Here is a 24,639-nt window from a genome sequence, read left to right on the forward strand (position 1 = left end):
AAGAATATGTTCTTAACTGACTTGCCTAGTTAAATAAAGGTAAAAAAAAAAAAAACTGCATCTTCACTTCACTTCTAAAACACCAATTTTCTATTTATTTATTTTCTATTCAGTCTGATTTACAGTGTTTTTGTTTTGTTGTGCTGTCTGTTTAGGCGGAGAGTGAGAGTGAGGACCAGGCGACGACAGACCAGACCTTCCAGGCCAAAATGAAGAATGCCTTTGTGTCCCAGAACGTGTCCAGTCTCCAGGAATTGGGCGGGTCGGAGAAGTTGCTGCGTGTCTGCCTCAACCTCCCTTACTTCCTGCGCTATATCAACCGGTTCCAGGACGCCGTCTCGGCCAACTCCTTTTTCATCATGCCCGCCACCGTCGGAGACGCAACTGCTGTCCGCAACGGGTAGGTTTGTGGGAATTTTTTTTTTTGGGGGGGGTTAGAATTTAGAATTTTTTCCAACAAACCAATTTGCCTCACCTGACAGGTTTCTCTGGTCCTCCAGCATACTGCCCCTCTCTATAAGCAGGCCTGGGCAATTCCAGTCCTCGGGGGCCTGATTTACTGTCTCCCCCATTTCGAGCAAACACATCTGTTTGCATTTTAAACTGAAGATCACGATTAGTTGATTATTGGAGTCAGGTGTGTTAGCTGGGGCATAAGTATGACACCAATCAGGGCCCCCCACCCAAGGTTATATATAGCGTGCTCTGTTGCTCTCGCGCCCTGTGGCGCTTTCTTTTTTTACACCCTACCCGTGCTTACCTCAGTGTTTTTTCCCCCCTGTGTCTCTGACATTTGTGTGTGTGACCTCTGACCTTGTCAGGTTCCACTCCCTGGTGATAGATGTGGCCATGGCCCGGGACACCTTGTCCTTGCCTGTCCTGGAGCCCCTGACTCCTGGGAGACTTCTGGACATGACTGTGTTGGCACTCAGCTGCCTCTACGCAGGTACGCTATTATGGGTTCATGTTGGGTTCCAACTCTGCGTTGGTTTTATTTATATATATATATATATATATATATATATATATATTTATATATATATATATATATATAGTAGTGTACTTGATAGTGCTGAGTGGTTTTAGTACCTTTTTTTGGAGATCTTTTCGGGTTATATTATAAACAGATTATCACTGATTTTCATGATTTTATGATATGTTTTTTCAATATTAAATGCATTATGTGGGTTGGATGCTGTGACAACACTTTACATTTCAGTGGTTTTGTATATTATATTAGTTTATTTTGATTACTTTATTATTGCGTTCCAAATCATCATCTCATATCTCCAGAGCTGCTGTCTGTTGTCTGACCGGAAATCACTGTTTCAGTAGTTGTTCAGAGTAAACAGCTGTGAATACCAATGACTGCTCAACTTATCGATCACTTAATATGTGCGTCTCAGTCAATAATGAATCTATATAATATGTTTCTCATTCAGTCAATAATGAATCTATATAATATGTTTCTCAGTCAGTCAATAATGAATCTATATAATATGTGCTTCTCAGTCAGTCAATAATGAATCTATATAATATGTTTCTCAGTCAGTCAATAATGAATCTATATAATATGTGCTTCTCAGTCAGTCAATAATGAATCTATATAATATGTGCTTCTCAGTCAGTCAATAATGAATCTATATAATATGTGCTTCTCAGTCAGTCAATAATGAATCTATATAATATGTGCTTCTCAGTCAGTCAATAATGAATCTATATAATATGTTTCTCAGTCAGTCAATAATGAATCTATATAATATGTGCTTCTCAGTCAGTCAATAATGAATCTATATAATATGTGCTTCTCATTCAGTCAATAATGAATCTATATAATATGTGCTTCTCAGTCAGTCAATAATGAATCTATATAATATCAGTCAATAATGAATCTATATAATATGTTTCTCAGTCAGTCAATAATGAATCTATATAATATGTGCTTCTCAGTCAGTCAATAATGAATCTATATAATATGTGCTTCTCAGTCAGTCAATAATGAATCTATATAATATGTGCTTCTCAGTCAGTCAATAATGAATCTATATAATATGTGCTTCTCAGTCAGTCTCATATAATATGTTTCTCAGTCAGTCAATAATGAATCTATATAATATGTGCTTCTGTCAGTCAATAATGAATCTATATAATATGTTTCTCAGTCAGTCAATAATGAATCTATATAATATGTGGAATCTATATAATATGTGCTTCTCATTCAGTCAATAATGAATCTATATAATAGCTTCCAGTCAGTCAATAAGAATCTATATAATATGGCTTCTCAGTCAGTCAATAATGAAATATAATATGCTGCTCTCAGTCAGTCAATAATGAATCTATATAATGTGCTTCTCAGTCAGTCAATAATGAATCTATATAATGTGCTTTCAGTCAATCAATAAACTATATAATCTGTGTTTCTCAGTCAGTCAATAATGAATCTATATAATCTGTGTTTCTCAGTCAGTCAATAATGAATCTATATAATGTGTTTCTCAGTCAGTCAATAATGAATCTATATAACATGTGCTTCTCAGTCAGTCAATAATGAATCTATATAACATGTGCGTCTCAGTCAGTCAATAATGAATCTATATAACATAAAGGTCAGTCAATAATGAATCTATATAACATGTGCGTCTCAGTCAGTCAATAATGAATCTATATAACATGTGCTTCTCGTCTCCTCCAGGTGTGAGCGTTGCCACGTGCATGGCCATTCTGCAGGTGGGCAGTGGCCTGCAACTTCGCACAGCCTCCACCAGCTCCAAAGAGGAGGACTATGAAAATGACGCTGCTACCATCGTACAGAAATGTGTAAGTATATATATATATATATATATGTTTATATAAAACATTCGATTAAGAACACTTTTTTTTTGTAAATATTGGTTTTGCACCCCCCTTTGGGTGGTGGACCATTCTTGATACAGACTGGAAACTGTTGAGCGTGAGAAACCCAGCAGCGTTGCAGTTCTTGACACAAACCGGTGCGCCTGGCACCTACTACCTGGCACCCTGTTCAAAGGCACTTTTTAATGTTTTGTCTTTCACCCTCTGAAGGGCACACGTACACAATCCATGTCTCAATTGTCGCAAAGCTTAAAAGTCCTTCTTTAACCCGTTTCCTCCCCTTCATCTACACTGATTTGAAGTGGATTTAACAGGTGACATCAATAAGGGATCATATCTTTCACCTGGATTCACCTGGTTGGTCTATAACATGGAAAGAGCAGGTGTTAATGTTTTGTAGACTCAGTGTGTAATTTTAACCCCCCAAAAAAAAAAAAGAAATACAATAATCCCCTACTTTTAATAAATAGGATATTAGGAAACACATTCTTGTCTTCTGATTTGAGTTAATTTCTCATGGTTTTAATGTGTGTTTTTTCCAAACAGCTGGACATCTATGAAATGATCGGCCAGGCCATCAGCAGCTCCCGCAGAGCTGGAGGGGAGCATTATCAGAACTTCCAGCTGCTGGGAGCCTGGTGTCTGCTGAACAGCCTCTACCTGATCCTCAACCTGAGTCCCACGACCCTGGCTGACAAGGGCAAGGAGAAGGACCCTCTGGCCGCGCTCAGGGTCCGAGACATAGCCGCCCGCACCAAGGACGGAGCAGGCTCCCCTAAACTGGGCCCGGCCAAAGGGTGGGTAGCTCTCTGGTAGTTTCTAACCATTTAGATATGTGTTGTTAAGAATGTAACTGTTATGAAAGTTGTATTGTAAACGTTGTTTTGTATTTAAACGCGGCTTTAAACGTGTACATGACACTGCAACAACATTTCCCCTCGGGGACCATAAAGTCAGTCAGTAAGTGGTTAAATGGTAAGATTGCATACAGCGATCTCCATGAAACTCAAATTAATTGCTAACTAAAGATCCTAATTTAAACTGTTTACATTTACAAGCAATATTGAACTATTTGTGCATTTACATTTTTTATTTTCAAACTTTGGACCTGAAAGAATCAAAGAAAGACTGATACATAAATGTTTTAAAACCTGTTTGCGGTTTCATTGAGACTCTCTGTTGTCTCGTCTCAGACATCAAGGCTTTGGTGTCCTGTCAGTGATCCTGGCGAACCACTCCATCAAACTGCTCACCTCCCTTTTCCAAGACCTGCAGGTGGAGGCTCTGCACCGGGTCAGTGCAGTAAGTAACAACCCCCCCCAGCACCACCACCACAATGTTTAAATAGTCCCAAGCCCCCCCCAGCACCACCACCACAATGTTTAAATAGTCCCAAGCCCCCCACCCACCACCACAATGTTTAAATAGTCCCAAGCCCCCCAGCACCACCACCACAATGTTTAAATAGTCCCAAGCCCCCCACCACCACCACAATGTTTAAATAGTCCCAAGCCCCCCCACCACCACCACAATGTTTAAATAGTCCCAAGCCCCCCTCCACCACCACAATGTTTAAATAGTCCCAAGCAGCCCCCAGCACCACCACCACAATGTTTAAATAGTCCCAAGCTCCCCCAGCTCCACCACCACAATGTTTAAATAGTCCCAAGCCCCCAGCACCACCACCACAATGTTTAAATAGTCCCAAGGCCCCCAGCACCACCACCACAATGTTTAAATAGTCCCAAGCCCCCCCCCCAGCACCACCACCACAATGTTTAAATAGTCCCAAGCCCCCCTCCACCACCACAATGTTTAATCACTATTTTCATAATTTATGATGATTCAATGTTCGAGACCCAGTGAAGTCCCAGCCCCTTTCTCACCCCACAATGTTTAAATAGTCCCCCCAAGTCTGCCCCCTCCACCACCACAATGTTTTCTCCCAGTCCCCCCCTCTTCCACCACCACAATGTTTAAATAGTCCCAACCCCCCCTCTTCTCTCCACCCCCCAATCCCTTCTTCTCCCACCCCCCTCCACCACCACAATGTTTAAATAGTCCCACCCACCCCCACCCAATGTTTTAGTCTCCACCCCCCCTCTTCCACCACCACAATGTTTTCTCCCAAGCCCCCCCCCCACCACAATGTTTAAATCTCCCAACCCCCCTCTTCTCTCCACCCAATGTCTTAGTCTCCACCCCCCCCCTCCCTCTTTTCTCTCCACCCCCCCCCCACCCAATGTTTTCTCTCCACCCCCCCCTCCCCACCTCTGTTTAAATAGTCCCCCTCAACTCTCATTCTCTCCACCCCCTCCCTTCTATGTTCTCAGACACCCCCCTCCCTCTGATTTATCCACCCCCCTGATTTTCTAGCAATCCACCCCCTCCCTATCTTCAATCTCTATTTTCATAATTTCCCTCTCTTGTTCGAGACCCCCAGTGAAACTCCTCCCTCTTCTCCCCCATTATCTCTCTTCTCCCCCCCCTTTGTCTGCTCTCTCTCCACCCCCTTCTCTCTCTTCTCTCCACCCCTCCTCTCTCTTCTCTCCCCTCTCTCTCTTCTCTCCACCCCCCTTCTCTCTCTTCTCTCCACCCCCTTCTCTCTCTTCTCTCCACCCCCCTCTCTCTCTTCTCTCCACCCCCTTCCCTCTCTTCTCTCCACCCCCTTCCTCTCTTCTCTCCACCCCCTTCTCTCTCTTCTCTCCACCCCCTTCTCTCTCTTCTCTCCACCCCCTCCCTCTCTTCTCTCCACCCCCTTCCTCTCTTCTCTCCACCCCCCTCCCTCTCTTCTCTCCACCCCCCTCCCTCTCTTCTCTCCACCCCCTCTCTCTCTTCTCTCCACCCCCCTCTCTCTTCTCTCCACCCCCTCCCTCTCTTCTCTCCACCCCCTCCCTCTCTTCTCTCCCCCCCCCCCTCTCTTCTCTCCACCCCCCTTCTCTCCACCCCCCCATCCCTCTCACCCCCTCCCCCCTCTTCTCTCTCCAGGGTTGGGCCAGTGACGGTCCCCCAGCAGAACTCAACATCATGGCGCAGAACACCTCCACCCAGAGGGTTCAGAGACTCCTGGACTCTGTTCCCCTTACCAACCTGCTGTTCAACCTTCTGTCCACCTCGTACAAGAAGGTACTAAACTGTTTTTAACTTTTTTTATATATACTAAACAAAAACCATACGTGCAAAAAGCTTATTTCTCTCATTTTGTGCGCAATTTTTTTATTTTTACGTCCCTGTTAAGTGAACATTTCTCCTTTGCCAAGATAATCCATCCACCTGACAGGTGTGGCATATCAAGAAGCTGATTAAACAATATGATCATTACACAGGTGCACCTTGTGCTGGGGACAATGGAAAAGGGCCACTCTAAAATTGTGCAGTTTTGTCACACAGATTCAACCCCACAGACACGTGCTGAAGGCTGCTGCACCAAACCAGCCAGGCCACACCGACAGTTTTTTAAAATTTATTTTTATTTTTTACAACGGTGTGGTCTGTATGTGGCATGGAAACTACTCTTCCTCTAACAATTGATCGGAGTCTGCTGCTCCTCCAGTAAATGATGATTTCAATCAGCCGCTCAGTCCTCATGTTCTATCTCTGCTTCTAATACAAAAGCATTGAAAGCTTTGAAAAACGCTGTGCCTGGCATGCTGATAATGCCTGTGTTGACGTGTCTCCTCCCCCCCAGGCCTGTGTCCTGCAGCGTCAGAGGAAAGGCTCGGTTAGCAGTGATGCCAGTGCCTCGACAGACTCCAACACCTACTATGAAGATGACTTCAGCAGCACAGAGGAAGACAGCAGTCAAGGTACTGCCCCCTATCCCTTCCCCTCATCTCTCTCTCTCTCTCTGTTTCTCTCTCTCTGTTTCTCTCTTCTCTCTCTCTGTTTCTCTCTCTCTGTTTCTCTCTCTCTGTTTCTCTCTCTCTGTTTCTCTCTCTCTCTGTTTCTCTCTCTCTGTGTCTCTCTCTCTGTGTCTCTCTCTCTGTGTCTCTCTCTCTGTGTCTCTCTCTGTGTCTCTCTCTGTGTCTCTCTCTCTCTCCACGTCATAAAGAACAGCATCACTTCTCATCTCCTGTCACGAGGGCTGAGAGCTTCCAAGTCATTATTATAATATTTGTAAAACCCTTGATGCCAACAACATATACACAAATCAGAGATAAAAAAATGTACTTTAAGATATTAGACAGAGTAGATGAAAGTAGTCTGTGTACCAGATCTGATAACCTTTTTGAAGTGTAATGTTCCTGAGTGTGTGTGTGTGTGTGTGTGTGTGTGTATGCCTTCTGAAAGCTGTGTTTGTTTTTAACCTGTGTATCTGGGCTAGCGTCAGAGTCAGGCCTGAGAAGAGTGAAGAATGTGTTCAGGCAGTTCTTGTGCGTTGCGGGACTCTGTAAAATCACCACGGGGGGAAATAGCAGCCGCAGCAACAGAGGTTAGACGGCAGTGGAGGTCGGTGTCACTTTAAATCGGAGGAGGATGGGCTCATTTTGTAATGGCCGCTATGGAATAATATATGCCATTTAGCTGACGCTTTTATCCAAAGCGACTTACAGTCATGTGTGCATACATTCTACGTATGGGTGGTCCCGGGAATCGAACCCACTACCCTGGCGTTACAAGCGCCATGCTCTACCAACTGAGCTACAGAAGGACCACAGGAATAAATGGAACGTTAATCCAACGCATTACAGTGACCACGTCCTTCGTTTTTTTTAAAAAGTGACACCAACCTCCGCTGGTCAGAAGTCAGATGTATATGACAACTGAGACAGAATCTCACACACACACACAACTTGTAATGCAATGAATCAGAGATAAAAAAAAAATGTACTTTAAGATATTAGACAGAGTAGATGAAAGTAGTCTGTGCACCAGATCTGATCCACAGGCATTAGTAGTGTATGTGAGTATATACAGTTGATGTCTGAAGTTTAAATACACCTCAGCCAAATACATTTAAACTCAGTTTTTCACAATTCCTGACATTTAATCCTAGTTTTAAAAAAATCCCTATTTTATTAAGTAAGTTAGGATCACCACTTTATTTTAAGAATGTAAAATGTCAACTAATTCTTTCTACTATTACTCTATTTCAGCTTTAATTTCTTTCATCACACGCCCAGTGGGTAAGAAGTTTACATACACTTAATTAGTATTTGGTAGCATTACCTTTAAGTTGTTTCACTCGGGTCAAATGTTACGGGTAGCCTTCCACACTACGTTGGGTGTATTTTGGCCCATTTCTCCTGACGGAGCAGGTGTAACTAAGTCAGGTTTGTAGGCCTCCTTGCTCCACACGCTTTTTCAGTTCTGCCCAAATTTTCTACAGTATTGAGGTCAGGGCTTTGTGATGGCCACTCCAATACCTCGACGTTGTTGTCCTTAAGCCATTTTGCCACAACTTTAGAAATATGCTTGTGGTCATTGTCCATTTGGAAGACATTTGTGACCAAGCTTTAACTTCCTGACTGATGTCTTGAGATGTTGCTTCAATATATCCACATAATTGTCCTTCCTCATGATGCCATCTATTTTATGAAGTGCACCCGTCCCTCATGCAGCAAAGCGCCCCCACAACATGATGCTGCCACCCCCGTGCTTGACAGTTGGGATGGTGTTCTTCGGCTTGCAAGCCTCCCCCTTTTTCCTCCAAACATAACGATGGTCATTATGGCCAAACAGTTCTATTTTTGTTTCATCAGACCAGAGGACATTTCTCCAAAAAGTACAATCTTTGTCCCCATGTGTAGTTGCAAACCGTAGTCTGGCTTTTTTATGACTGTTTTGGAGCAGTGGTTTCTTCCCTGGTGACCGGCCTTTCAGGTTATGTCGATATAGGACTCGTTTTACTGTGGATATAGATACTTTTGTACCTGTTTCCTCCTGCAGCTTCACAAGGTCCTTTCCTGTTGTTCTGGGATTGATTTGCACTTTTCACACCCCAGTACGTTCATGTCTAGGAGACAGAACGCGTCTCCTTCCTGAGCGGTATAATGGCTGCGTGGTCCCATGGTGTTTATACTTGCGTACTATTGTTTATACAGATGTACGTGGTATCTTCAGGCGTTTGGAAATTGCTGGATGAACCAGAGTTGTGGAGGTCTACAATATTTTATCTGAGGTCTTGGCTGATTTATTTTGATTTTCCCATGATGTCAAGCAAAGAGGCACTGAGTTTGAATGTAGACCTTGAAATACATCCACAGGTACACCTCCAATTGACTCATGATGTCAATTAGCCTATCAGAAGCTTCTAAAGCCATGACATCATTTTCAGGAATTTCCCAAGCTGCTTAAAGGCACAGTCAACTTAGTGTATGTAAACTTCTGACCCACTGGAATTGTGATAAATTGAATTATAAGTGAAATAATCTGTCTGTAAACAATTGTTGGAAAAATGACTTGTGTCATGCACCAAGTAGATGTCCTAACCAACTTGCCAAAACTATAGTTTGTTAACAAGAAATGTGTGGAGTGGTTGAAAAACGAGTTTTAATGACTCCAACCTAAGTGAATGTAAACTTCCGACTTCAACTATATATCCTTATTATAAAGCATGCCATGTAGCAGACACTTACATCATAAACAACTTACAGTCCAGTAAGTGCAGACATTTTTTTTGTGTATGTGGCCTTAGCGGAAATCAAACCCACGACCTTGGTGTTACTAGAGCCATGCTCTTACCTACCTCACAGGACCGTCTCCACCCACTATAGCAGTGCTTATATTATACTCTTACCAACTGAGCCACCATCTCCACCCACTATAGCAGTGTTATACTCTTACCAACTGAGCCACCATCTCCACCCACTATAGCAGTGTTTATATTATACTCTTACCAACTGAGCCACCATCTCCACCCACTATAGCAGTGTTTATATTATACTCTTACCAACTGAGCCACCATCTCCACCCACTATAGCAGTGTTATACTCTTACCAACTGAGCCACCATCTCCACCCACTATAGCAGTGTTTATATTATACTCTTACCAACTGAGCCACCATCTCCACCCACTATAGCAGTGTTATACTCTTACCAACTGAGCCACCGTCTCCACCCACTATAGCAGTGTTTATATTATACTCTTACCAACTGAGCCACCATCTCCACCCACTATAGCAGTGTTTATATTATACTCTTACCAACTGAGCCACCGTCTCCACCCACTATAGCAGTGTTTATATTATACTCTTACCAACTGAGCCACCGTCTCCACCCACTATAGCAGTGTTTATATTATACTCTTACCAACTGAGCCACCGTCTCCACCCACTATAGCAGTGTTTATATTATACTCTTACCAACTGAGCCACCATCTCCACCCACTATAGCAGTGTTTATATTATACTCTTACCAACTGAGCCACCGTCTCCACCCACTATAGAAGTGTTTATATTTCAGCAGCAGAGAGAAGACAGAGGACAGCAAGAACAGCTAATGTTTCAGGTCAGCAGCTAGCTTTCTGTCCCTTAGGTCACACCGTAGTTTACACCTCGCAGTCATGGTTAATTTGCTTGCTTTATTGTATGAACCACAATAAAGTTCAATTTTTGGACTGGGGCACCACCACCCAGGCTGAGTAGAGGCCGTAGCATCAGAGTCCTAGAAATACAGACTTCCCAAGAGGGATGGAGAATTTTGACGGGTTCTATGTTGGCATCAAAAGTTCCAAGACAATAGTTGGAACACAAATTAGATTGCCCTTGAAAGTTTTGTTGCCTACACAATCTCTGTATTTCTTAGTCTCTGAGTAGAGCTGAATGTAAAAGCCTCACGTATCCAATATCCTAAATATGGCATAAAATACTTCTATCATACCCTTTTTGATGCATGCTATTATGTGCATTTTTAATCTCCGCTTCAGTTGATGAGTAGTTACGATAGTTGCGATCACTTGTCGTGCCATGTGTGACAGCAGGCCAATTGCACCGAAGGTTTTTTGCCTTCGTTCTGACCCTGTGAATGGTTATGGTAGTGTGATGAGGGTTAAATGTAACTCTATGGTGGCTAAATGTAGCCTGGTGTTACGAGACTATTGTTATGATGGCTAAGTGTACTGTTATCAATGCTAAATGGCTGCATTTACACAGGCAGCCCAATTCTGATCTTTTGTCCAATCACAGCAGGTCTTTTTCAGCGATTTAAAAAAAAATATTATTAAAAAAATTATTTAAATTTTTTAATTATTTTTTATATGATTAGTGAAAAGAACAATTAGTGAAAATAAATATCAGAATCTGGCTGCCTGAGTAAACACAGCCAATGTAGTCTTATGAAGTCGACATTTTGCCTGCTGTTATGAAGGCTAAATGTTGTCTTGCAAAGACTAATGTAGTGTTACGAAGGCCTAATGTAGTGTTACGAAGACCTAATGTAGTGTTACGAAGGCCTAATGTAGTGTTACGAAGACCTAATGTAGTGTTACGAAGGCCTAATGTAGTGTTACGAAGGCCTAATGTAGTGTTACGAAGGCCTAATGTAGTGTTACGAAGGCCTAATGTAGTTTTACGAAGGCCTAATGTAGTGTTACGAAGACCTAATGTAGTGTTACGAAGGACCTAATGTAGTGTTACGAAGGCCTAATGTAGTGTTACGAAGGCCTAATGTAGTGTTACGAAGGCCTAATGTAGTGTTACGAAGGCCTAATGTAGTGTTACGAAGGCCTAATGTAGTGTTACGAAGGCCTAATGTAGTGTTACGAAGGCCTAATGTAGTGTTACGAAGGCCTAATGTAGTGCTACGAAGGCCTAATGTAGCGTTAAGCACTGCAAAAAAATAATGTAAATCTTACCTCGATTGTTATAATATTGTATTGAGATGAAGTTAGTGGCTTGTTCAGAGTTGATTTTAGTCACAGATATTCTGACTTGTTTCGAGCCTTTAAAAAAAAAAAGTTAGTGTTATCTGCCAGTCCACTAAGACAATTTGCTTAAGATCAAATATATTTAAAATAAGATTTTCTTATCCCCAATTTGTATCAATTCTTAAAAATGAAAGTTTTAAGTTAGCAGAATGATTAGCCATGGCGCTAAGATAATTTACCTTAGTAGAACATCAAGTCAATACATTCTAATGGTAAGAAATTTCTAGGTAAGATAAACGTTTTTTTGTGTGTTTTTTTTGCAGTGTGACGGCTAAATGTCGTGTTTCAAATACTAATTTAATGCAACGTTACGAAGGCTAAACGAGAGAGAGAGCTGACTTAGGACATGACTATAGAGGCCGTAGGATGATGGCAGTGCTTTGTATAGACGGCATGTTTAGAACTGAACCCTGAGACATGGCCGTCTGTGTGTAACCTCGTGTCCTACCCGTCCTGATCCAGATGACGACAGCGAGCCCATCTTGGGCCTGTGGTTCGAGGAGACCATCTCGCCAACTAAAGACAAGGTGGCTCCCCCACCACCTCCCCCACCCCCGCCCCTGGAGACCTCTCCCAGACTGAAGAGCCCCTCCAAGCAGAACGCAGGAGAGAACGGGAACATCCTGGCCGGACGCAAGGACCCCGAGCTGGTGAGGCCTTAGGATTGTTAGGAAACACAACATGGACTTGGAAATGTAATCTATAGTAACCGGCTGTGGTCTGATTTCTGTACACTTCTCCCAATGTGTCCAGTAGTCTGTCGTTCTGAACCCTGAACAAGGCAGTTTAACCCCACTGTTCCTAGGCCGTCATTGAAAATGTAGAATTTGTTCTTAAGCTGACTTGCCAAGTTTAAGTAAAGGTAAAATAAATAGTTTGAACAAAGAAAGGGCTGGTGGAAGGAATTACATTGGAACCTCCCCTCCAGCTCGCCACCAATCCCAAAATGCACGAAGGGGAGTGAAGGAGTGCAAACCGCTGGGTTGAAGGGTGGAGAATTTAGAACGCAACTTATGTTGGGCCTCCCGAGTGGCGCAGCGGTCTAAGGCACTGCATCTCAGTGCTAGAGGCATCACTACAGACCCTGGTTCGATTCCAGGCTGTATCACAACCTGCCGTGTTTGGGAATCCCATAGGGCCCAGCGTTGTTAGGGTTTGGCCTGGAGTAGGCCGTCGTTGTAAATAAGAATTTTCCCTTTTTAACTGACTAGTTAAATAAATAAAAATGTGTTCTAGTAGAAACTATGCTCACAGGCCTGTGTGTATTACTGTTAAATATTGATTTATTAATTGATGTTTCAGTTCCTGAGCCTGGCCTCCAGCATCCTGAACTTCATCACCACCTCCATGCTAAAATCCAGGAACAACTTCATCAGGAACTTCCTGTCTGTCTCCCTGACAGAACAGCACATGGCCACGCTGGCCAGCATCATCAGGACGTCGACAAAGACGTCAAAGGTTGGTTGGAGAAAAAAAAAAAGTATTATTATTATTATTATCATCGTACATGCGTTTAGTAAATGAGCTCTCGCTCGCTCACAAGCCTCAAGTATTTCCATTCAATTGAAACTATTGATGCCCTCGGATTGGAAAGTGCTTTCATAAAATGTTTTAATGCAAATCAGGTGTTATAACTTGACCTGTCTCAGTAAATTCCTAATTGAACATTGTGTGTTGTTCCCCCCCCCACCCCCCCACCTACAGGTTCCTCAGATGAAGAGTTTTCCTCTGCTCTGTATCTCTTCAACCATACGCTAGTGACATCAGACCTACCCTCTCCAGCCCTGCAGGTTAGGGGAACCTCTTTCTAATGCGGTCATTTATCTTTTCATTAAGTGACTCGAGTCCCGTCACTACTAATAACCTGGACTGAAAAACACTTTTTATTTGGAAGAAGAAGAAGAAGAAGAAAGGTTTACTGCATCTTTTTAAGAACTTCATTTGAACAGACTGACGTACTCAGGGGGGAGGGACCGGACGTACTCAGGTCTTTGCACAGTAGCTGCTGTTAGTCTGAAATAAGTCTTATTTGTCTTTCCCAGAATACCCTGCTGCAGCAGTTGGGCGTAGCTCCGTTCTCTGAGGGTCCGTGGCCCTTGTACATCAACCCCCAGTCCCTGTCGGTGCTCTCCAGAGTCCTGCTCATCTGGCAGCACAAGGCCTCTCTGCAGGGAGACCCAGATGTACCTGAGTGTATAACGATCTGGGAGAGGTAAGACCACATCATTAAATAAAACACTTTTCATATTATATTGTAACGTCCCAACAAGAAACAAAAAATTGTCACTCAAGCAGAAGGAAGAACTAACAAAGAGTCTCACGAAGAACAACCAAAACGAAACAGGTGTGGTTTTTAAATAACCCATGGAGGTGTCCACTGAAAGCCGCAAGCAACAAGATATTTTGTCCCTGAAAGACACCCACCGTAAGTGGCCACTAAATAAAATAAATAAAATCCCACATCGCTCTGTAATATGGAATATAAAGACCAGGACCGCCCTGTAACATGGAGAGCCCAAACCAGTCCACATTAGTCAGTGCATCGGGTTCAGGAGAGCCCAAACCAGTCCATATTAGTCAGTGCATCGGTTCAGGAGAGCCCAAACCAGTCCATATTAGTCAGTGCATTGTTTTATTCAGGAGAAAATAACCAGTCCATATGCTGACTGCATCGTGCATCGGTTCAGGAGAGCCCAAACAGTCCATGCATGTAACTGCATCGGTTCACAAAGCCCAAACCAGTCCATATTGTCAGTGCATCGGTTCAAAGGAGAGCCTGTCAAACCAGTCCATCTGTAGTCAGTGCATCGGGTTCAGGAGTCCCAAACCAGTCCATATTAGTCTGTCTCTCTGGTGTCTGTCTGAGCCTCTGTCTGATCCATATTCTGTGTCTGTTTGTCTGTCTGTAATTTTTATTTCTGTCTGTATCTTTTTTTTCTATCTGTCTGTTCACTTTTTTCCTTTTTCTTCTCACTCATATTGTTTTATTCTGAAAATAACCTCCCTCCGTCTGCTGACTGCATCTCTGTCTGTCTCCTTCTGTTCTAGCCTGTCCAACTGTTATGCATGTCTCTGTCTGTCAAAAGGGTGTGAACAATGCTGAATCTCTGTAGACAAAGAAGAGCTGTCTGTCTCTCTCTCGCTCTCTGTCTCTCTCTGTCTGTCTCTCTGTCTGTCTCTCTGTCTGTCTCTCTGTGTCTCTGTCTCTGTCTCTGTCTCTCTCTGTCTCGCTCTCTCGCTCTCTTGCTCACACACTAAAATGCAATTTTTCCTTAAGTTTATCAACTTTCAAAGCAGGATGACTTTCCCATTGTTTCATCAACTGTAGTGCTACCATTTTGTAGCTCAGAGTCTCTACTTTTATCCCCCCCCCCAAAAAAAAACAGAAAATCAAATTTTGCTACGTACGATCAAATCCAGGTGGTGAATCACATATGACTGTCATAACTGTTGCTGTTCGCACCAACGATAGGTAGGCCTTTTCTAATAGGGTACATATACGAGCCACCTTCCAGCATTCAGATACTTGTAAAAATGGATTTGGCTATGTCACATAGGCTTTGTTAGTTGAGTTGACAACCAATGTAATTTGCTGGATCAGTATAACCAAATGCACTGTAGAAATTTTTTTTTTTTACCAGAGTGGACGCAACTTCTGATTTCAGAATCAGTCAGATTTTAATTGTTCATGTTCATCGTAAATAAATAGTTTTTGGTTTAAACAGTCAGTGTATTTGGTAATTTGTACATGAACAGTGTTGTCTCATACAGGACAGAAACCATTGTATTTATTTTGGCGCGTGGTTGCATTCATTGGTCTGAGTGGGAGAAGTTCTGTAAAATTCCAAACTGAAATTTCCATTTAGCTTTTGAGGTAAAATTCAAATGTCCATTTTATGAATTGGCTAAATGCCATGTTAATTTCTTGAGATGAATAAATATTGACAGTACTAGCTAAAAAAATTTTTTTTGTTCAGAACTCTGATCTCCCTTTAAAATAAAACATGTTTACACAAGGTTTCTCTCTACTCTTTCTATATTCCCCCCCGTCCCTCCTAGGTTTGTGGGCACCTTGAAGCAGCACACCATCCAGGGCTCTGTCCCCGGAGATGAGGACCTGAATGTGGAACACCTCCAGCTCCTGCTGCTCCTCTTCCACAACCTGTCTGAGAAGGGGAGGCGTGCCGTGCTCACCCTGGTCACCCAGGCCATCACAGAGGTATTTAAATGCTCTTTAACTAGGTTGTCTTTGCGTTGTCGTACCATGGGCTTGGACTCGCGTCACGACTATCATGACTCCTGGCTCTACCAGTGGTGGCTTGGACTCACAACTATCATGACTCCTGACTCTACCAGTGGTGGCTTGGACTCACGACTATCATGACTCCTGACTCTACCAGTGGTGGCTTGGACTCACGACTATCATGACTCCTGACTCTACCAGTGGTGGCTTGGACTCACGACTATCATGACTCCTGGCTCTACCAGTGGTGGCTTGGACTCACGACTATCATGACTCCTGACTCTACCAGTGGTGGCTTGGACTCACGACTATCATGACTCCTGACTCTACCAGTGGTGGCTTGGACTCACGACTATCATGACTCCTGACTCTACCAGTGGTGGCTTGGACTCACGACTATCATGACTCCTGACTCTACCAGTGGTGGCTTGGACTCACGACTATCATGACTCCTGACTCTACCAGTGGTGGCTTGGACTCACGACTATCATGACTCCTGGCTCTACCAGTGGTGGCTTGGACTCACGACTATCATGACTCCTGGCTCTACCAGTGGTGGCTTGGACTCACGACTATCATGACTCCTGACTCTATCAGTGGTGGCTTGACTCGCAACTATCATGACTCCTGGCTCTACCAGTGGTGGCTTGGACTCACGACTATCATGACTCCTGACTCTACCAGTGGTGGCTTGGACTCACGACTATCATGACTCCTGGCTCTACCAGTGGTGGCTTGGACTCACGACTATCATGACTCCTGACTCTACCAGTGGTGGCTTGGACTCACGACTATCATGACTCCTGACTCTACCAGTGGTGGCTTGGACTCACGACTATCATGACTCCTGGCTCTACCAGTGGTGGCTTGGACTCACGACTATCATGACTCCTGGCTCTACCAGTGGTGGCTTGGACTCACGACTATCATGACTCCTGGCTCTACCAGTGGTGGCTTGGACTCACGACTATCATGACTCCTGGCTCTACCAGTGGTGGCTTGGACTCACGACTATCATGACTCCTGACTCTACCAGTGGTGGCTTGGACTCACGACTATCATGACTCCTGACTCTACCAGTGGTGGCTTGGACTCACGACTATCATGACTCCTGACTCTACCAGTGGTGGCTTGGACTCACGACTATCATGACTCCTGACTCTACCAGTGGTGGCTTGGACTCACGACTATCATGACTCCTGACTCTACCAGTGGTGGCTTGGACTCACGACTATCATGACTCCTGACTCTACCAGTGGTGGCTTGGACTCACGACTATCATGACTCCTGACTCTATCAGTGGTGGCTTGGACTCACGACTATCATGACTCCTGACTCTACCAGTGGTGGCTTGGACTCACGACTATCATGACTCCTGACTCTACCAGTGGTGGCTTGGACTCACGACTATCATGACTCCTGACTCTACCAGTGGTGGCTTGGACTCACGACTATCATGACTCCTGACTCTATCAGTGGTGGCTTGGACTCACGACTATCATGACTCCTGACTCTACCAGTGGTGGCTTGGACTCACGACTATCATGACTCCTGACTCTATCAGTGGTGGCACTGACTGACCTGACTCTATCAGTGGTGGCTTGGACTCACGACTATCATGACTCCTGACTCTACCAGTGGTGGCTTGGACTCACGACTATCATGACTCCTGACTCTACCAGTGGTGGCTTGGACTCACGACTATCATGACTCCTGACTCTACCAGTGGTGGCTTGGACTCACGACTATCATGACTCCTGACTCTACCGGGACTTTTTGCTACAACACTTAATAACATTTGCTAAGTATGTGACCAATAACATTTGATTTAATAAAGTTCAATCTTCCTCTCTCCTCTGCTCAGGTGGCGGGTCCCCAGCATCAGGAGGCCCAGCTCAAAGCCGTACCCCTCAACCTGGCCCGCATACTGCTGGTTCTAGACTACCTGTTGCACCAGTACTCTAAGGTTCCTATGTACCTCTTCCAACAGGTAGGCTGAATGGCTGCTCCGTCCTTTTAATGGTTTTATTAACACTCTTGAATCAATTTCCACGGCCCAGTGGAAATCAAATTAGCATAATATTCAAATCACCCAATCAAAATGTGTCTGTTTTAAAACCACATCTTTGGGAGTTTTATTGTCCAGAAACATTTTATATATTTTTTGCAGTAGGTCGTTGGTCAGAAGAGGTAGTCCTCCTTACACAGTGACTGACAGGATCCCCTCTCTCTATTGCTTGCAGGTCCAGCACAATCTGCTGACCCCTCCGTGGTCAGGCCAGGGTTCAGTCCAGGACGGGTCCAAACGCAGCGCCCTGCCGCTCTACTGCGGCTTTAAAGAGGTGGAGGAGAACTGGTCTAAGCACTGCTCGGCAGGTAGGAGTAAGTCAAAGCCTTTCTGTTCTGTTTTTTTTTTAAGGGGGAATAACCTCATCTGTAGATCTGGGCATCCATGTCGCGATAGATTGACTGAGTTACCATGGCAACGATAGATTGGCCGAGCTACCATGGCAACGATAGATTGGCCGAGCTACCATGGCAACGATAGATTGGCCGAGCTACCATGGCAACGATAGATTGGCCGAGCTACCATGGCAACGATAGATTGAACAATCCATTTATGAAAATGTGCACTAGCTACTTTGTTATAAAGGTTCTCTTTCTGTCAACTGCGTTTATACAAGTCCTCAGTCCAGCCTCTCTCAGCCTATTGGGTGGCAGGGTAGCCTAGTGGTTAGAGCGTTGGACTCGTAACCGGAAGGTTGCGAGTTCAAACCCCCGAGCTGACAAAGTACAAATCTGTCGTTCTGCCCCTGAACAGGCAGTTAACCCACTGTTCCCAGGCCGTCATTGAAAATAAGAATTTGTTCTGAACTGACTTGCCTGGTTAAATAAAGGTAAAATAAAAAATAAAAAAAAATTGAAAAATTGCGGAGAGTCTGAGCACCGATGGATTGTGCGTTCCTGGTGTAACTCGGGCAGTTGTTGTCCCGCAGGTGTGATTACACGTGGTCTGGCCACTGCGAGGACAATCAGCTGTCCGTCCTGTTTCCCTGTAGCAATGTCTTAGGCGTCTCACAGTACAGACATTACAATGTATTGCCCTGGAGTCTTCATGCCTCCTTGCAGCATGCCTAAGGCACGTTCACGCTGATGAGTAGGGACCCTGGGCGTGTTCCTTTTGGTGTTTTTCAGAGTCAGTAGAAAGGCCTCAGTGTCCTAAGTTTTCATAACTGACCTTAATTGCCTACCGTCTGTCAGCTGTCTCTTAATGACCGTTCCACAGGTGCATGCTCATTAATGGTTCATTGAACAAGCATGGGAAACTGTGTTTAAACCCTTAACTATGAAGTTCTACGAAACGCAAAACCCTTGTAGCTGATTGGGTTATAACGCTGGTTTTTAACGTAGCTGATTGGGTTATAACGGCGGTTTTTAATGTAGCTGATTGGGTTATAACACCGGTTTTTAATGTAGCTGATTGGGTTATAACGCTGGTTTTTGATGAAGCTGATTGGGTTATAACGCCGGTTTTTAATGTAGCTGATTGGGTTATAACGCCGGTTTTTAATGTAGCTGATTGGGTTATAACGGCGGTTTTTAATGTAGCTGATTGGGTTATAACACCGGTTTTTAATGTAGCTGATTGGGTTATAACACCGGTTTTTAATGTAGCTGATTGGGTTATAACGGCGGTTTTTAACGTAGCTGATTGGGTTATAACGGCGGTTTTTAATGTAGCTGATTGGGTTATAACGGCGGTTTTTAATGTAGCTGATTGGGTTATAACGGCGGTTTTTAATGTAGCTGATTGGGTTATAACGGCGGTTTTTAATGTAGCTGATTGGGTTATAACGCCGGTTTTTAATGTAGCTGATTGGGTTATAACGCCGGTTTTTAATGTAGCTGATTGGGTTATAACGCCGGTTTTTAATGTAGCTGATTGGGTTATAACGCCGGTTTTTAACGTAGCTGATTGGGTTATAACGGCGGTTTTTAACGTAGCTGATTGGGTTATAACACCGGTTTTTAACGTAGCTGATTGGGTTATAACACCGGTTTTTAACGTAGCTGATTGGGTTATAACGCCGGTTTTTAACGTAGCTGATTGGGTTATAACGCCGGTTTTTAACGTAGCTGATTGGGTTATAACGGCGGTTTTTAACGTAGCTGATTGGGTTATAACGCCGGTTTTTAACGTAGCTGATTGGGTTATAACGGCGGTTTTTAATGTAGCTGATTGGGTTATAACGGCGGTTTTTAACGTAGCTGATTGGGTTATAACGGCGGTTTTTAACGTAGCTGATTGGGTTATAACGGCGGTTTTTAACGTAGCTGATTGGGTTATAACGGCGGTTTTTAACGTAGCTGATTGGGTTATAACGGCGGTTTTTAACGTAGCTGATTGGGTTATAACGGCGGTTTTTAACGTAGCTGATTGGGTTATAACGCCGGTTTTTAACGTAGCTGATTGGGTTATAACGCCGGTTTTTAACGTAGCTGATTGGGTTATAATGGCGGTTTTTAACGTAGCTGATTGGGTTATAACCCCGGTTTTTAACGCTCTCTCCTCTGTTAGATTCCACAGTAGTGCAGCCCAAATTCTACTGCGTCCTGTCACCCGAAGCGTCAGAGGACGACCGAAGCCGACTCGACAGCAAGGTGAAACGACACATCAAACTGTGAATTTATTAGTCCAGGATTTTAAAAACAATTTATATGGAGAGACAACCCATTTACAAACCTTTTTTTTTTTAAATAGGACATTATAAAAGGCTCATAATAAAGTCACGAAGCATTATACCTGAAGGAGATGAGTAAAGTCGTGTGTTTTTTAAAAATTTTGTCCAGGTGTTCCAGAAGCTGTTCAACGGAGCGGTGAAGTATAATGAGCTTTACGCCTGTCTGGTCTCCCTGCTCTCTGCCGGCTCTCAGTTTGATACAGCCAGGAGACAGGAGAACAAGCCCATCACACCTATGGTGAGGAACCAACACACACACAGACACTCAACTGAAGAGGGAACTAATGTCCTCACAATTATAGTTATACTTATAGTATAGTTCCTGAAACACACACGATAATCCTGGAACTAACGCCAGTATATCTCTTGCGTTCTCAGGAGGCATGCTCCCTGCAGTACTACTTCCTGGTGCTGTGGAGGATCCTGGGGGTCCTACCCCCCTCTAAGGCATACATGGAGCAGCTGAAGGATGGCCAAGGAGAACCCAGCGAGAGTGACATCCTCCACACCCTGCGCTGGTCCTCACGACTCAGAGTCCCCACATATGTCAACTGGATCAAGGTATGTTGCCCTCCGTTAGTAGGCCAGCCAGTCAGTTAGTAGGTAAGCCAGCCAGTCAGTTAGTAGGTAAGCCAGCCAGTCAGTTAGTAGGTAAGCCAGCCAGTCAGTTAGTAGGTCAGCCAGCCAGTCAGTTAGTAGGTCAGTCAGCCAGCCAGTCAGTTAGTAGGTCAGCCAGCCAGTCAGTTAGTAGGCCAGCCAGCCAGTCAGTTAGTAGGCCAGCCAGCCAGCCAGTCAGTTAGTAGGCCAGCCAGCCAGTCAGTTAGTAGGTCAGCCAGCCAGTCAGTTAGTAGGTCAGCCAGCCAGTCAGTTAGTAGGTCAGCCAGCCAGTCAGTTAGTAGGTCAGCCAGCCAGTCAGTTAGTAGGTCAGCCAGCCAGTCAGTCAGTAGGTCCGCCAGCCAGTCAGTCAGTAGGTCCGCCAGCCAGCCAGTCAGTAGGTCCGCCAGCCAGTCAGTCAGTAGGTCCGCCAGTCAGCCAGTCGGTTAGTAGGTCCGCCAGCCAGTTAGTAGGTCGGTCAGCCAGCCAGCCAGTTAGTAGGTCGGTCAGCCAGCCAGCCAGTTAGTAGGTCGGTCAGCCAGCCAGCCAGTTAGTGGGTCGGTCAGCCAGCCAGCCAGTTAGTAGGTCGGTCAGCCAGCCGGCCAGTTAGTAGGTCGGTCAGCCGGCCGGCCAGTTAGTAGGTCCGCCGGCCGGCCAGTTAGTAGGTCCGCCGGCCAGTCAGTTAGTAGGTCCGCCGGCCAGTCAGTTAGTAGGTCCGCCGGCCAGTCAGTTAGTAGGTCCGCCGGCCAGTCAGTTAGTAGGTCCGCCGGCCAGTCAGTTAGTAGGTCCGCCGGCCAGTCAGTTAGTAGGTCCGCCGGCCAGTCAGGTCAGTCGGTCAGGCCAGCCCGGCCAGCCGGTTAGGTCAGTCGGTTAGGTCAGCCGGTCAGTCGGTTAGGTCAGCCGGCCAGCCGGCCAGCCGGTTAGGCCAGCCGGTCAGTCGGTTAGGTCAGCCGGTCAGTCGGTTAGGTCAGCCGGTCAGTCGGTTAGGTCAGCCGGCCAGCCGGTTAGGTCAGCCGGCCAGCCAGCCGGTCAGTCGGTTAGGTCAGCCGGTCAGTCGGTCAGGTCAGCCGGCCAGCCAGCCGGTCAGTCGGTTAGGTCAGCCGGTCAGTCGGTTAGGTCAGCCGGTCAGTCGGTTAGGTCAGCCCGGTCCGGCCGGTCAGTCGGTTAGGTCAGCCGGCCGGCCGGTCAGTCGGTTAGGTCAGCCGGTCAGTCGGTTAGGTCAGCCGGTCAGTCGGTTAGGTCAGCGGTCAGTCGGTTAGGTCAGCCGGTCAGTCGGTTAGGTCAGCCGGTCAGTCGGTTAGGCCAGCCGGTCAGTCGGTTAGGTCAGCCGGTCAGTCGGTTAGGTCAGCCGGCCAGCCGGTTAGGTCAGCCGTCAGCCAGTCCGGTTAGGTCAGCCCGGCCGGCCAGCCAGTCGGTCAGTCGGTTAGGTCAGCCGGTCAGTCGGTTAGGTCAGCCGGTCAGTCGGTTAGGTCAGCCGGTCAGTCGGTTAGGTCAGCCGGTCAGTCGGTTAGGTCAGCCGGTCAGTCGGTTAGGTCAGCCGGTCAGTCGGTTAGGTCAGCCGGTCAGTCGGTTAGGTCAGCCGGTCAGTCGGTTAGGTCAGCCGGTCAGTCGGTTAGGTCAGCCGGTCAGTCGGTTAGGTCAGCCGGTCAGTCGGTTAGGTCAGCCGGTCAGTCGGTTAGGTCAGCCGGTCAGTCGGTTAGGTCAGCCGGTCGGCGGTCAGTCGGTTAGGTCAGCCGGTCGGCCGGTCAGTCGGTTAGGTCAGCCGGTCGGCCGGTCAGTCGGTTAGGTCAGCCGGCCGGCCGGTCAGTCGGTTAGGTCAGCCGGCCGGCCGGTCAGTCGGTTAGGTCAGCCGGCCAGCCGGTTAGGTCAGCCGGCCAGCCGGTTAGGCCAGCCGGTCAGTCGGTTAGGTCAGGCCGGTCAGTCGGTTAGGTCAGCGGTTAGGCCGGTCAGTCGGTTAGGTCAGCCGGTCAGTCGGTTAGGTCAGCCGGTCAGTCGGTTAGGTCAGCCGGTCAGTCGGTTAGGTCAGCCGGTCAGTCGGTTAGGTCAGCCGGTCAGTCGGTTAGGTCAGCCGGCCAGCCGGTTAGGTCAGCCGGTCAGTCGGTTAGGTCAGCCGGCCAGTCGGTTAGGCCAGCCGGTCAGTCGGTTAGGCCAGCCGGTCAGTCGGTTAGGCCAGCCGGTCAGTCGGTTAGGCCAGCCGGTCAGTCGGTTAGGCCAGCCGGTCAGTCGGTTAGGTCAGCCGGTCAGTCGGTTAGGTCAGCCGGTCAGTCGGTTAGGTCAGCCGGTCAGTCGGTTAGGTCAGCCGGTCAGTCGGTTAGGTCAGCCGGTCAGTCGGTTAGGTCAGCCGGCCAGCCGGTTAGGTCAGCCGGCCAGCCGGTTAGGTCAGCCGGCCAGCCGGTTAGGTCAGCCGGCCAGCCGGTTAGGTCAGCCGGCCAGCCCCGGCCGGTCAGTCGGCCAGCCAGCCGGTCAGTCGGTTAGGTCAGCCGGTCAGTCGGTTAGGTCAGCCGGTCAGTCGGTTAGGTCAGCCGGTCAGTCGGTTAGGTCAGCCGGTCAGTCGGTTAGGTCAGCCGGTCAGTCGGTTAGGTCAGCCGGTCAGTCGGTTAGGTCAGCCGGTCGGTCGGTTAGGTCAGCCGGTCAGTCGGTTAGGTCAGCCGGTCGGTCGGTTAGGTCAGCCGGTCGGTCGGTTAGGTCAGCCGGCCGGCGGTTAGGTCAGCCGGCCGGCCGGTCAGTCGGTTAGGTCAGCCCCGGCCGGCGGTCAGTCGGTTAGGTCAGCCGGCCGGCCGGTCAGTCGGTTAGGCCAGCCGGCCGGCGGTCAGTCGGTTAGGCCAGCCGGCCGGCCGGTCAGTCGGTTAGCCAGCCGGCCCGGCGGTCAGTCGGTTAGGCCAGCCGGCCGGCCGGTTAGGTCAGCCGGTCGGTCAGGCCAGCCGGCCGGCCGGTTAGGTCAGCCGGTCGGTCGGTTAGGTCAGTCGGTTAGGTCAGCGGTCAGCCGGTTAGGTCAGCCGGTCAGTCGGTTAGGTCAGCCGGTCAGCCGGTTAGGTCAGCCGGCCAGCCGGTTAGGCCAGCCGGTCAGCCGGTTAGGTCAGCCGGTCAGTCGGTTAGGTCAGCCGGCCAGCCGGTCAGTCGGTCAGTCAGTTGGCAGGCCAGTTGGCAGGTCAGTTAGCAGGCCGGCCGGTCAGTTAGCAGGTCAGTTAGCAGGCCGGCCGGTCAGTTATTCCCCTCGGACAAGTCTTATTTTTTTCTTCGTTATCGTAGAAGCTGTTGTCTTACGTAATAAATATAAGACTAGGTAGCTATTCCTGTTTTGTAACTACATTTGATATCCTTTCAACAATTTGGATTCC

At 46.6% G+C, this 24,639-nt stretch overlaps 1 protein-coding gene across 1 annotated transcript in view; it reads left to right on the forward strand.

Annotated features, from left to right (window-relative positions):
• The window catches only part of LOC118360485 (E3 ubiquitin-protein ligase UBR4), a 178,395-nt gene that overhangs the window by 21,960 nt on the left and 131,796 nt on the right, over positions 1-24,639 (forward strand). The window contains 17 exon segments of the mRNA XM_052484171.1: positions 156-400; positions 822-946; positions 2,696-2,820; positions 3,403-3,653; positions 4,050-4,158; positions 5,845-5,982; positions 6,545-6,662; positions 12,185-12,372; positions 13,025-13,184; positions 13,427-13,512; positions 13,765-13,934; positions 15,782-15,941; positions 17,830-17,955; positions 18,209-18,347; positions 20,545-20,627; positions 20,817-20,945; positions 21,086-21,268. Coding sequence (XP_052340131.1) covers positions 156-400; positions 822-946; positions 2,696-2,820; positions 3,403-3,653; positions 4,050-4,158; positions 5,845-5,982; positions 6,545-6,662; positions 12,185-12,372; positions 13,025-13,184; positions 13,427-13,512; positions 13,765-13,934; positions 15,782-15,941; positions 17,830-17,955; positions 18,209-18,347; positions 20,545-20,627; positions 20,817-20,945; positions 21,086-21,268 — 2,535 coding nt within the window.

The sequence above is a fragment of the Oncorhynchus keta genome, chromosome 28, assembly GCF_023373465.1.
Source record: "Oncorhynchus keta strain PuntledgeMale-10-30-2019 chromosome 28, Oket_V2, whole genome shotgun sequence".
Taxonomy (NCBI): Eukaryota; Metazoa; Chordata; class Actinopteri; order Salmoniformes; family Salmonidae; genus Oncorhynchus; species Oncorhynchus keta.